We start from the raw sequence: 14277 nt of genomic DNA, 5'->3' as shown, positions 1-14277 counted from the left end.
CTTCCATGTCTGTGTTAAATCTTCCTGTTACTTCTAAAAGCACTGCTGCCTAAGGGCTGTCATTACATTGAGGGGTAGATAATCCAGTATGAGCTCCCTTTTTAGATCCTTCATTAAAGACTTTTTTCCCCAAATAAAATCATATTCACAAGTTATAGGAATTGGGGGTAATGTAGACATGTACTTTTGAACACATTCATAATTGTGTTCATATGCACGCAAATGTAAAATATGCTTTGGTCCATTACTAGCTATACTATCTGAGTGCTTTGAAAAGGAGATATGATCCGCATTCTATGGCTTAGGTCTAACACAATGCCTGATACATAGTCAACTCATTACACATATTAGCTCAGCCTCAAAATCTACATCTGGATTAATCTAGAAAAGCAGTTCTTACAATGTCATCTGTTTAAATATTTCTCTTTGTTAATAAAGTAGAATAGTTAAGGGTTATGGCAACATGAACATAGAACAGTAAGTTCATATTTTTATTTCTTGTTAGAAGTTCAAAAGTATGTACCATAATGCTGGATCTACTTTTGGTTGAGGGCTTATGGATTGTGGCTTTCATTATTTTTTATTTGTAGTACAAAGCTGGATTTATGAGGACAACTGACTTTTATAAATGCATATTCAAACTTTATGAACATATGAACCACCAGTAGTAATCTGTATGAAGAACCTGAGTCATGAGCAACAGAGAATCACCAACATTAAAAACAAGTTTAAGTATTTACCCTTTAGAGGCTGAAGAGCTTTGTTACACAAAGTATTCAACAGAATGATAAAGAGACTATTTTGTCCCCTTTACTATGAAATATTGTGGTACTAAAAATTCAAATTATATTCAACAATGTCGTCTTACAACCTTCAATATTATAAACATCCTGGCAGTGTTTTATTATGATCTGCACATCTTCCACTCTAAAAATAGTAAAGCTTTGTAAGCTAATCTACACTTCCATCTTGCAGGATGGCAGGAATTTATCATAAGAACATTCACAGACCACGCCTTGTTCTGGAAGGGCGTGCTGACAGCAGAGTGCACCCAGCCGCAGATAGCAGAGCAGCGCTGTTCACCTGCAGACTTAGGCTAACGGTGCCAGGACAGCTCAGGATATCTGAAACTGAGTTTCCTCTGCAAAGAAGAAAACAATTTGACTTTCCAAAATATTTGAGTTGTCTTGGATAAAAAAACAGAGCCTCTGTGTTAATAGGTTCATTGAATTTTATTCCTTCATTTTACTTGTGCTCCTGTTTCCATTGGTGAAAGGAATTTATTAGTTATTAATTTTATACTGAATGGGACAACATCTCCAAGATCTATTTCGTTGGTTCTTTGTTATTAACAGTAAAATGTGCGTCTCTTTCCTAATAAAAGGAAAAGATGCGTAACATTCTTTATCGTTTAAATCCTGTCTTATGTTTAATCCTCATTCACCTGGGTTATTGCCTGAAATTCTGAAGTGCAGCTCTGGCCTACAACAGACTCCAGGTAATGGGATTTCTAGGTCAGTTTCTCCACGCTGTCCCTGTGAACAGCAACATCAGGGTTACTTTGAGGGACTCACTGGAAATGGAAATCCGTGAGCACTATCTAGATTTACTACATTGCGAACTGTAGGTTGATTCTAGCAATCTTTCCACTACTTTAATGCATGCTTGCACTGGAGAATCCTTGAGCTAAAACCTTCTAAAATACTTGGGTGCTGAATTCTTCAGTCCCCTAAGGGAGAAGTTTCATTTTTTTTTTTAATGATCACACTGGTTGTCAAGAGAAGGGCTAAATCTTCCTACCAAGGTGTTGAATAAGTCACCTGGTTCATGAATATGGATCAGATCATTTACATATATGATCCTGGAAGCCTTCTTCAACTTATTTATAGGTAAGAAATCTCTTTCTCCTTTTTTATTTGTGGTATGGCCTGTTTTGGTTTTCTTTTTTTGTCTTTAGGTTAAATTTTGGGTTTTTTTTGCCACATAGAAAAAGCAGCATGATCGTGAGAGAGAAATTCAGTTTTGTAAGAGGACCCCGAGCATGCTGCATTCGTTCACGCACATTACATGTCCACAACATTCAAACAGGCCTTTTCATTTAGTTTTGGTAAATTAATAACATTGTTTAAATGTAATTTTAACATATTTCTAGTTACGCCCCAAAGGTCTAGATGACAAATAGCAGCCACATACCCGGGCCCATTTCAGCAGCAGATCCCACAATCTGCTCTGCCAATGCAGACAGTCTGTGTAACTGGAACATTCACTATTGTGTCCTGTGTCTGGCTTCCTTCACTTACCATGATGGCGAGGTTGGGGGGGGGCGTTGGTGTTACTAGAATTTGAACGCAGAACCTTGGACTTGCTAGGCAGTCTGTCCATCACTTTGAGTCACAGCCCCAGAGCATCATGTCTTTCAGCCCATCTGCATCTCTTCTGTTACTCATTTGTCGGCCAAACATTTTTCACATACTATTATTTCTTCATTCTGTAGAGTTTATGGAACTAATATACCTCTCAACACTCATCTATGAGTTCCTGTGAGAATGTGTGTCCTTATTCTTGGTGGAACTGTTGAGACTTGAGATACGTGGATATTTCATATTTTAGAGACTTCCAAATCATTTTCCAAGGTAGTTGTACTGGTTTTCTTTTCCACACGCTATGTAAGGGTTCCAATTTCTCCACATTCTCTTCAGGTTTATGGTCTATCATTTGATGATAGCCCTTGTATGGGTATATTCTTATGGTCATTATAGCTTTAATTCGTTTGGCTGACTAATGACATTGAACACCATTGTACAGTCTTCCAAGTGAGTATAAATGCTTTTACCTTACTTTCTGGTTATAGAAATTTTCAGCAAATAAATAAATAAATATAAATAACATAATGATTCTCAACCTTAGCTACATGTATTAGTCACTGAGTGAGTTCAGATTCTATTTCCGAAAACAGTTTAACCAGAGTTCTATGGAGAGATCAGGAAATAAATTCTCTGTATTGGTGATAAATGCAAACGCTACAAACACTTTTAGCATTGGATTTTTTTGTTTTGCTTTAGTTTGACAGATATTGAAATGCTACCAAGTGGTTAAAAGAAGTATTTTTTTTTCTGATACTGAGATTTGAACTCAGAATCTCATGTTCACTAGACTTATTTGCTTGTCGGGCACTCTAGCACTTGAACCACACCTACATCCCATCCTTTTGCTAGTTATTTTTAGTTGTAAAGTCTCATAGGCTTTTCTGCCTGCGCTTGCCCTGAACTGTGGTTCTCTAGATTTCATTCTCTTGAGTAGCTAGGATTATAGATGTGAGAGCCACTGGTGCCTGGCTGTACATTTTTACTTGGAAGCAAGTCTCTAAAAGTCATAGTTTAGGAAGAAAGTCGGTACATTGTGAGAACCCTTCCACATTGTAAGGTTGCTCCTAGTCATGTTATTTTTGGTTCACCTAACCTGAAAATGTGATAAACAAGGAAATGGATGGGCTTTGGATAGTGTGAAAAGAGAGTCAAGTATCCCATTTTATTATTGAATAACATTAGCTTTATTATGATAATAGAATACAGTATGACATAAAATCAAGAGCTTTTGCTAAACTCTGTAAAGCAATACATGCATCTGCCATAAACAGCCTTGACTCTTGTTGGGTTTTATTGCCACTTCACTGCACTAAGGTGCAATAAACATTCACTGTCATCTTTTGGGAAGAAAAAGTCCTGGGAGTAAACAGGAACTGTCCTCTATAAGAGTGCATCTTTATTTTCAAGGAAGACTCAACTAGCATCACATGGTTTAGCAAAGCACTGTAGAAAAAGCTACATAGAATAGTTGGTCTTTGATAACTGTGCAATCAGTTCATACAATAGAGTGCTACCCACATGTACTAACAACTAAGAAATGGGAGGAAGGCAGTCATTGCATAGCAGAAAGCAGACTAAGAAGAAGTATTCACATCTAATGAGCAAAGTACAGATCAAAGGTTAGCCGAGAGGAGTCTGGGAGATAAAATGCTCTCAAGAAATACATTAGATCAACGTCGAGAAATAACAAGATAAACAGCAACATAGAAGTTAGAGCCATCATTTATTTTATTTTCTATACATAGTATCTACAGATGATACCAGAGGATGAATGTTCTTGGTCAGCCTTTATTGGACTAGCTCATGAAGTTTAGGCAAGACCAAATCGAACAGTGAAACACATTGAAAAATGAAAACCAGAGTTTGGTTAGGAAAACAGGTATATTTTACTCCATCATTGGATAGCAGCTTTTAGAGAAAAACCATTGCTCAAAACTAAGATTGGAATCTCAACTGTCTTATTTGGTAGTGATGCGAAATGTTTATGCCATATTATTGTAAATATGTTTACGCCATGACCTGTAGACTCTCAACACTAAATTTAAATATCTGTGAAACTCTGACAAAGGAGACTTCAAAAAATACCTTCTGCATAAATATTTATTTCTAAAACATCTGGGCAGTAATGAAAGACTAGAATTTTTATAGGGAGTCTTACTGGACCTCTTTTAATTTAAAGCCCTTACATTGTATGCCTACAAATATATTGCTACAGTATAAATGAAATGTAGTAAGATTACCCGATAAAAGCTATTTCCTGTACACTCTGTCATGTATTTTATAGTGAATGTTACATATGGTACAGCACTTATTGAAATAGTTGATATCAGCAAATATAGCAATAATATACAGTTGAATTTGTTTAGCTCCAGCAAATACTTCCCATTTTCTTTCTATATTACAAGAGCTTAACCTAGGAAAATGTGGGATGGCAGGACTTGAGCAGAGAGCCACTGATCTGCTATGGGACACCAAACAAAACAGTCTATATTAGGCGCTTTTGCTGTACAAGAGAACTTGATACTCAACACATCGTATGTTGCACGTGCTCCTGACATGCTGTCCTGTTTGAAGTATAGGCTCGGGATGTCTCCTCCTAGCTTTCAACCACATTCTGACGGCTACCCGTGGTGACTTCTATGCAAATAGTATGAACATAACTTTTAAAAAAGTAAAAAAAATGTACAGTCCCATGCTGAATATTTACATATATAATTTTCTATATTGTATTTTCGTGTCCTAGTCATAAATTTCAATCTAAAGCTTTTAATGACGTTGTATAAAAGAATACATTCAACAATTCTAGAGCTTGCAAAATACCTTTGCCCCTCTAAAAACATCTTCATAACAAGAATAGAGTGATCATTGAATCAATTTTGCTGTCTGGAAATAGAATGGAAAAACTAGTTGGTTAAATAATTCAGATGTCTCTTAAGATGATTCTTTTATCGAGAAGAGTAGCAAAACATGAGATGGTAGCCAAGCAGGGTCTTCAAAGTGTTTCTCCGCCTCGGAGTGAATGAACTCTACGTCGAGCAGTGGCAACCTGGCCTACATCATTTCTATGAATTTTAAAATACCATTCGACAGCTAAAGAATGCAGTAGAGATTTTTTTGGAAAGGAGAAAATATGGAGAATATTTAGTTTGGGAAACAAAATGTGAAAGCTGTACAGCCACTTAAAAAGGAAAATAGCTCCAGAAGCACCCCCACTGCTCGGGCAAAAAGACAACGGTGCTTTAGAATTTTCTTCATTAAACATTTATAATTTATCCTCTTAAATACCTTCACACAAAAATAGTTTTTGACATATACAGTATCTTTTTTCAAAGAATATTTGGCAATATACATCTACAAGCAACTTGGGCGTTATAGGTCAGCTCCGTTTCTTTTTTCTTCCACTTTTCCTCTTAGCTTTGGACTTCTTTTCCTCCCTGTCACCTTGGTCTCCTTGGATACCACTTTTCTCTCTAGCTTTCTTTCCTGACTCTGAGCTGCATATTCTGCTCGGCTCTGGACTGCCAGCCAGGGGGTCTCTTGTTCTTATATGAATTATGGAAATAAGGAAACCTTCAAATTCTTTTAAGACAGAGGCAATTAAGCAGCTAGGAATCACTGCGCTTTGAACAGAAAGCGATTCCCAGTGTGGAGGACGGAACAACAGAACGTGACTGACAGGACCTACTGGTGCGGGGTAGGAGCCTTGAGCTGAGGCTCCCGGTTTAAATACGTAGCCCAGTAGACTAAGTTAAAGATGCCGAACAGCAGCGGGAAGGCTATTCTTGACAGCCGGTCGATTTTGCTGACGCTGTTAAAGGTTTTCTTGGGTTCCGGGGGTTTTGTTTCAGGCTTCACTTCTTTGGGCTCTATCGTTGCACTTTTAGCAATGGTGGCTAAGCCGGGGTCACCCCTAGCCAAATTAGGGGTGTAGCTGGTTGCTGTTGGAGCATAAGTGTTGTTTTTCTTAATGAGTGGATCCTTCACTTTCTTTGGCTGCAGAAGGAAAAGCAAAGCAATTGTTTAACACACACACACACAAAACACACACACCACTGTAAGAAGCAAAATTACAAGTTGCTGGCTAAACTGGCCCTTGCTTTGAAACTCAGTTCTGTTTTTAGTTAAAAATCTCACCGACAGACAATATATTATTTACCTTGTCATTAAAAAAAATGGAGTCTGCTGAGCACCTACTTTTTTTATGTCTGTAATCCTAGCTACTTGGGAGGCTGCAATCCAGAGGATAGCAGTTTAAGGCCATCTTAATGCAGAGAATTCTGTAAGAATCTATACCAGTGGAAGAAGTTGAGTACTCGGCTTGGCACCTGCCACCCCAGCTACAGCAGGAAGATAAAATAGGAGGATGGTGGTCCCAGGTACACATTCAGGCAAGAGTCAATGCCCAAACTCAAAAATGACCAGTGCAAAAATTGGTTGGAGGCCTGGCATAGTGGTAGAGCACCCTCCTAACAAGTGAGAATCCTTGAGTTCAAAACCACATAAAACCTAACACAGAGAGAAAAAAAAAAAAAGAAGCGGAGTCTGTTTCTTCCCTGGTTTAATGCAAAATGGAATTAGGAGTGGCAGAGTGGTGTTATGCAATCTCAAGGTCATAAAGTGAACACCTCGACCTTCACCCACCACGAACGCCACTGCTGAGTGAGAACACTGAATGTCTGGTAGAGAGAAGCCCAGCTGACGGCAGCTGTGGGAGGGAACCCCTACCCCAGCACGTTGCTCCTACCCCCAAATCCTGAGCAAGTAATTGGCTGTTGTTTTTGGCTACTACATTTCGGGGTGTATTGCTTTACAGTGCTCAGTTGCTGAGCTAATTATTCTTTAATTATTAATTAATTAGTTGATGATCGCTCCTCATGTTTCCAGTGGGCAAAAGATACATAGGGCTATTTAGGATTCCCTTCGTTCAATCTCTGTTCAGTTTCACTTGCTCAGCCGTGCTACGTGATGGATGAGTGAAGAACCTGGTAACATTTCTTTCATACAAACATTTCTTCAGAAACGATCAGCTTAAAGCGATGTGGTCTGATAGAGTTGCCGTTAGCCACCGGTGAACCCTGAGCCCTAGAACCGTGGCTGGGCTGCTCTGGGTGGACTGTAAGAACATTTTACAGATCTTTTACATTAAAACGTTTTCATGTGGGGGGTACCGCAGGTGTGAGGAAGTGCCTACCTTCTCTGGAACCACACTTTTGCCGTCCCACGCATAGCCCCTCTTGGTGAAGTAGTTGACGGTGGCAAACTCAATCAGAGCGGAGAAGACGAAAGCATAGCACACGGCGATGAACCAGTCCATCGCCGTGGCGTAGGCCACCTTTGGGAGGGAGTTCCTGGCGCTGATGCTCAAAGTGGTCATGGTCAGCACAGTTGTCACTCCTGGAGGGAAAGAAAAGAAAGCAGGCGAACTCTCATCGCTGGAGCTAAGGAAAGCAACAGCACTCTGTGCAAAATGTGGTTTGTAAGCCATCCCACTTTAGCTAGGAATGGGGAGGAATGAAAATCTAACCCCGGTGGCTTCTGTGGATTGTGGGATGGCAGGATTGAGGAGAAGTCTTGGAGGGATAAACCAAGGTTTGGTTGAGGAGCTGTTTGTTCATCTGCTCATGAACTTTTTTAAATGGGCACTTCCCCTATATGGCATGCTGAGTAGAATAGAAAAGAACATTCTTCATTGTACCCAGCTCTTGAAAGAGAAATCACAGATCTGTACTGCCGCTGATCCACAAGGAATATGTAGATCCTCAGGGTTGTTTATGATTTTTTTTTAATATTCAACCAGAAAGCCAGTGATTGCTTGATAATTAAGAGATAAAGTGTTAGGATGATAATCTGCCACTTTATTAACTCTTTTTCTTTTTCACTATTTTCTCCTGATTCTGAAACAACTGTCCATTTAGAGAAAATCCTGGGAGCCACATGTATATATGCATGTCTATGCGTATGTATATGTGTATATATACATATATATACATATATACACATATACATATACATACACATATATACATATTTACACACATATACAAGTATATGTATACATGTGTATATATTATATATTTTATATATATGCATATATTATGTATACATGTATATACATGTGTATATATACAGCAGGTTACATAAAACTATTACACACACATATATACTGTATATATGTGTATACATAATAAATTTTACAGATTTGCTTAAAGTCAGCAGCTAAGAGACAAGCAAAATATAAACCTTAACCACAAGTCTGTCTGCTCTTTGCTTTTATGCTAATTCTGTCTCAATCTCTCTCATTCTGGAACTCCACTGCAGGGATTTAAATGACCTACATTCAAGGTCAAAGCCATTTTCAAGTTAGTCTTTTCAATTTATTTAGGTAAGATGAATTACTATGCAAAAGATGATATTGTTGGATGTTCAACTAAATAGCTGATTTCATCAGTGTCGCATACTTCATCTACTCCATTAGAATGCAGTATGGTACATAACAGTTCATAATATACACTGTACTATGCAGCACTGAGTATAATATTGCAAGGCTCCTCCTAGTCCATCTGGAAAACGTTTGAAAATACTCCACAGGAAAACAGGTGACCTGCCACAGAAGTAGACTTGAGCTCCTCCACTGTTGATCCTCAGCATCCTCCGGTAAACAAACACCTCCTCAGTCTCCAGAGCTCCAAACTGGACGGCTTGCACTCCATTGTCTCCTTCTCTCCACCATCAGTATAATTCCCAGAGAGGGAGATTTCTGTCCCGTCACTCACAGGACCAAATGTAGTTGTACAAAATGATCGTTTCAACACTATAAATAATGTATTGCGGTGGTAGGTCTTGTCTTTTCTTGTGCCTTAGGCTCGAACCTGTGATTCTTCTCATTAGAAAATCAGCTGGGTCACATGGTAGGTGGTGAATATAATCTGTTTCCCACCAACAAATATTCCCTAGTTTTCCATGAATTTCAAGGCAAGATAGCCTAAGAAAGGATATCATCAAGAATAAATATGGCAAGATTTTTTTAATCAACATTTTATCTTTGACACATGGTCAGAGTTATATGAAATAGAATCACTTTGAGCTTTGGAGGGATTACAGAAAATTCTGGGGCACTGTTGGTTTTATATAACTAACAATCATTTAATGAATATTGGCTGGAAAACAGCCCCCAAATTTACATATCAATACTAACTAGAGAAAATAACAAAGTAATTAAAAGTCAGTGTTTGGGGAACACAGCAACCCAGTTTCAAGTCCCAGTTGTGTAATTGCTGAGTGACCTTGGGACAACTGCTTCACAATCTTGGGTTTCTGGTTTTTGTTGTTTGATTTTTTTTTCCTTGCTATTTGATTTTTTAAAGTCAAAAGCACAGTGCTGTTTGAGTGTTCAGTGAGGTAGTATAATCAAGTGTTTAGTTCTTAGGCTCAGAGTGACTAATGGCAAAATTAATGACTGTTATCACTGCAAATTTCAATATCTATTTGATAATTCTATCAGTAAAAAAATATTTTTATAGCAGCATTGCAAAGTAATTTGCAATGGTTATGCATCCACCTAAAGTATCCACGGACTGCGAGCAATTAAATAGCACTAAAGCATAAGAAGTGTATGGGTGTGTTTGTGTGTGTGTGTGTGTGTCTTGAAATCCTTAGAGAAAAAAAGGAATAAAACTTGTTGAGCAGCCACTAAGTTCTAAACATATATATGTATATATGCATATATATATGTATATGCATATATGTATATGCATATATATGTGTATATGCATATATGTATATGCATATATATACATATATATACGCATATATACATATATATGCGTATATATATCTAGACAGAGAGAGAGAGATGGATCTATATATAATCATTGTCTCACTGAATTATTTGACCAACACTATTTCACTTTCCCTGAACTCTCACTTGATAGGCAACTGGAAATCAGAAAGATAAATGAGCTATTTCTGTACAAATGGCAGCTGATGAGGCTGACCCTAAACTTGGAACTTCCTGGAAGTAACATGACAAACCCCATTGCCTACAAGTGAAAGAGAGTGTGGAAAGCCACGAGGACGACCTTTTAAGACATGAAGAAGCCATCAGCCTGTTGCATTCTAGATTCTTCTTTTGAAAATTAGCTTATAAAAGACAACTCTTGTTAGTTTGTTTTTCCTTGTTTTCGTATTCTAAGTACTGGAGATCTACTCAGGCACATATAAAGCTCAGAGTAATGTGCTAAGTTCAGGCTAAAAAGAATAGAAATATGTGTACTAAATAAATGTTAGAAGGCTAAAGGTCTAGGAAAGTTGTATTTGTGATCTGATTGAACTTAAACACTGGAAACATATAACGTGTTACACAGAAATACTTGGCCCAGCTGAGTTTACACATATATAGTTCTGTTCTCAAAAGGGCAGGAGTCGATTGCGATATACAGTCACTGGAAATGTTAAGAGCAATGTTTTTGATATATAAAACATTTAAAAATGCCTCGGACAATTCCCAAGTAGAAAGGGTAGCATCTGTTGCAGAGAGAAGGAGAAAACATGGCACCTAAAAGAATCTTTTTCACTCAAGTAATGGCCTTATTCATCAAAAATAAAAGAAAGCAAAACACATTCAAAACTTATCCATGCGTCCTGATACACAACACACACACACACACACGCACACGCACACACACACACACGCACACACACACACACACACACACACACACACACACACACACACACGTACGTGAGAATCTTACCAAAAGATCAGGCTCTGGGGATCTCAATACTTATTCATCTTGATATCCATTATAAAGAGAAATGAGTTTGAAATGAACTTTTCTCTTGCTCTAGAACTGGACATGGTCTGTGTTTGTAACGAGGCTGCTGTCAGGGACAGTGCGCAGAGCTGGAGGCTCTGTCCTGTTTGAGATAAGTAACTTTTCAGGATACTGGTGGTGGAATCTGGATTTCCACGTGTGGCACATGTGGAGGGATGCCTGTCCCGTGCTCTCCTTCAGACCACAGTGTCTTCCGCACAGTAGGGCTATCACTGGCATTTATAGAGTAAACCTTGGTCATCGTGTCTTTCGTGGGTGAACATGTGATTATTACGTTTCAAGGAATGGCGTAGATGTTGTCATCGCAGTGGGATGGTATCAGCCCCGGGCACCAGCTCTGGGGTTAAGTGCCTGTGTGCTGTCCTCACCCCCCACCGCCCCCCTCAGAGCTTCTGGCCCTCAGGCTACTTAGTGTAGTGTTCCTGTGGTTTCACATTTATGAAAGTAACATGAGAGTCTTTATAACAGGTAGGGCAGTGTTAGGGTTAAGTGACAGAATATAGGTTAATTATATTAAGCAGTGCCCAGTGTAAAGGCACACTGTAACTAGCCTCCATGATTTTTATCATTTTTCCAATATCAAGCTCCAGAATTTACCCTAATGAGAAGAGCGGTCTGTGTTCAATTTGACATTGCATTTTGCTCCTAGCATATTGCATCATAGTAGGTTTCAAATAAAAATAGATTGAATGAATAAATATAGTGAAATACTTTCATCAATCTGATAAGTACAATTGAAATAGGATACTGGATCAAATATAAACTGTATCAAATGTAAACTCTGAAACACAACACCAGGACGGCAGTTTTCCCATTAGAGAAAGCTTGCCAACTTTGGTGGTGGGGGCGGGGGGAGGATGGGAAGGGATGGGAAGGGGAAACAAAGGAGGGGAGGCAACAATGCTTGATAAGAAATGTACTCATTATCTTGCCCATATAATTGTAACCCCTCTGTACAGTATTTTCACAATAAAAAAATGTTTATAATTTAAAAAAAAAGAGAAAGGTTGCTTGCCCTTTAAATAATTCTTCACCAGATTACTTGAATGATTTGGGTCACTTAAAAGGTTTTCATAGGATAACATGCATCTTTGTAATTCTTCAGTAGCGTATGTGTTAGGTAAAGCGGGACAGCCTTATATGGTCAGGGTCAGTCATGAGCTCTCCCTCTTTAAGGAAACATGAGGGCTTTGGTTCTGTTTTTGTTTAGAAACAGGAATTTTATATGAGGAGGGATGTACTTTATGGCTGTCTTCTGAGAGTCTTTTCAAAGGGTACTGATAGATTAACTATTCCCAGTGTATTTGTTTGAATGTCTTTTAAACCTGCTCCCCTTAAACAAAAGCAAAAATACTTAAAAATCAGATCAAATGTCATCAATGCAGTTCATCCACACTCTCTGAAATGGCTAGATAGATAGAAAGAGAGAGAGAGAGAGAGAGAGAGAGAGAGAGAGAGAGAGAGAGAGAGAGAGAGAGAGAGAGAGAGAGAGAATGATCTTAACCACCAAAACAGTATTGTCCAAACTATAATAGGGATAACAACAATTCTTGGACCCTTGCCTTCAGAGTAACGTCAGAGCAAAGTCCAAGAGATTGCTTCCATCTCTGTGCCATATGGCACACGTGGTGTTCAGTGCCCTCTAGACCCGTGCTGCATGACACTTACCAAAGACAGTCCTCGCTGGCACCGACTCTCTGTTGAGCCAGAAGGAGACTTGTGAGAGGATGACCGTCATGATGCACGGCAGGTAGGTTTGAATCACAAAATAGCCAATCTTCCTCTTCAAGTGGAAGTGAGTCGTCATAACAACATATTCTCCTGGAGGGCGAGACAGATGGAAAGTTGAACAATTTGAACTTGGAAAGCAAATTGTTTCTGAGGTTTTTCCATTTGCAGCACAGTCCCTTCTCTATGTGACATCCAGTCACTGGAGATAAAGACTTTTGAACAAGAGAGAAAAGAAGCACTTTTATTATACATTCAAATCACTACGAGCATGAAATTGAGTTTCCAGAAACCTCGCAGATACTCAAACCCCCTCACGTTGCTACACAAGATGTCTAGGGGAAAAATCTGATCATCTGTTTGCAGACTGGCTTTAAGGATTCAATGTGCCAGATTTGGTTACATATATTAATATAGACATAGAATAGAACCAGGCATTGGTGGCTCACGCCTGTAATCCTGCACTCTGAGGATCGAGGTTTGAAGCCAGCTCAGGCAGAAAAGTCCATGAGACTCTAATCTCCAATAAACCACTCAAAAATAGCCAAAGTGGCACTATGGCTCACGTGGTAGAGCTGAAGGACAGTACCCAGACTCTTGGCTCACGTGGTAGAGCTGAAGGACAGTACCCAGACTCTGAGTTCAAGCCCCAGTACCAGCACCAAAAAGTAAAAAATCCAAAAGAGCAGACATCAGGATGAACATGCAGAACTGGCTCAGGGTGTTTGTTGCAGGTACTTCCGTAGGCAAGTCAGGACAGGCACATTTTAGTTCTAATACTTTTTTGGACCAAAGTGAGTAATTTAGATGGCCTGAAATCCAAAGCGAGGAGCAGACTGAGCTCCACGTGTTTCCAAGTTTCCTTTCCCAGAGCATCCTAGCAGCATGAGTTCGGCTCCCACCTAGATTTACAACCCATTTCTTAAGTTGCCAGAAAAAAAAAATCTGTAAGTATACTAGATGTATTTCTTTTCTCAGTACTGGGGATCGATCCCAAAGCTTCACACCCTCCAGGGGAGCGCCCTGCCACTGAGCTCCGTCATGGCCTGTGACGGCTGGTGATCCAGCACCCCTGCCCAGCCTGGCAGCCTCAGCGTCCCCATGGTCTTTCTCCGCTTCAGACCCTGGCTTTATTTAGAGGCCAGGAACAGCAGACACACCACCCAAACTGCAAGAATGGTTTGTGTTTCTTCATGTTACATTTTTTTTTCCAATTACAAATCCTAGAACTTCTTGTCCTGAGTCACCGAGAAGATAAGCTTAGCTCTCTGTGGGTGGAGAGAAGAGAAGTAGATATGTTCTGCATTAGAAAGCTCCATTCTATTTACAAGGGTTTTTTTCCCCCCCCC

General features: G+C 39.2%; 1 protein-coding gene and 1 long non-coding RNA gene across 3 annotated transcripts in view; one reads left to right on the top strand and one right to left on the bottom strand.

The window, feature by feature from the left end:
* Positions 1–14277, top strand: part of LOC138808007 (uncharacterized) — a 386844-nt gene that overhangs the window by 322506 nt on the left and 50061 nt on the right. The window lies entirely within an intron of this gene.
* Positions 3527–14277, bottom strand: part of Gabra1 (gamma-aminobutyric acid type A receptor subunit alpha1) — a 46480-nt gene continuing 35729 nt past the window's right edge. For both annotated transcript variants that reach the window (XM_069993951.1, XM_069993953.1), the window contains exons 8-10: positions 12869–13021; positions 7558–7760; positions 3527–6359 (exon numbers count right to left, since the gene is read on the bottom strand). In XM_069993951.1, coding sequence (XP_069850052.1) covers positions 6048–6359; positions 7558–7760; positions 12869–13021 — 668 coding nt within the window. In that variant the 3' untranslated portion in view covers positions 3527–6047. The remainder of the gene's footprint in view (positions 6360–7557; positions 7761–12868; positions 13022–14277) is intronic.

The sequence above is a fragment of the Dipodomys merriami genome, unplaced genomic scaffold (genome assembly GCF_024711535.1).
Source record: "Dipodomys merriami isolate MVZ:Mamm:240054 unplaced genomic scaffold, mDipMer1.0.p SCAF_44, whole genome shotgun sequence".
Classification (NCBI taxonomy): domain Eukaryota; kingdom Metazoa; phylum Chordata; class Mammalia; order Rodentia; family Heteromyidae; genus Dipodomys; species Dipodomys merriami.
Note: the sequence above shows the minus strand (reverse complement) of the source record. Positions and strands in the feature narration are given on the sequence as shown.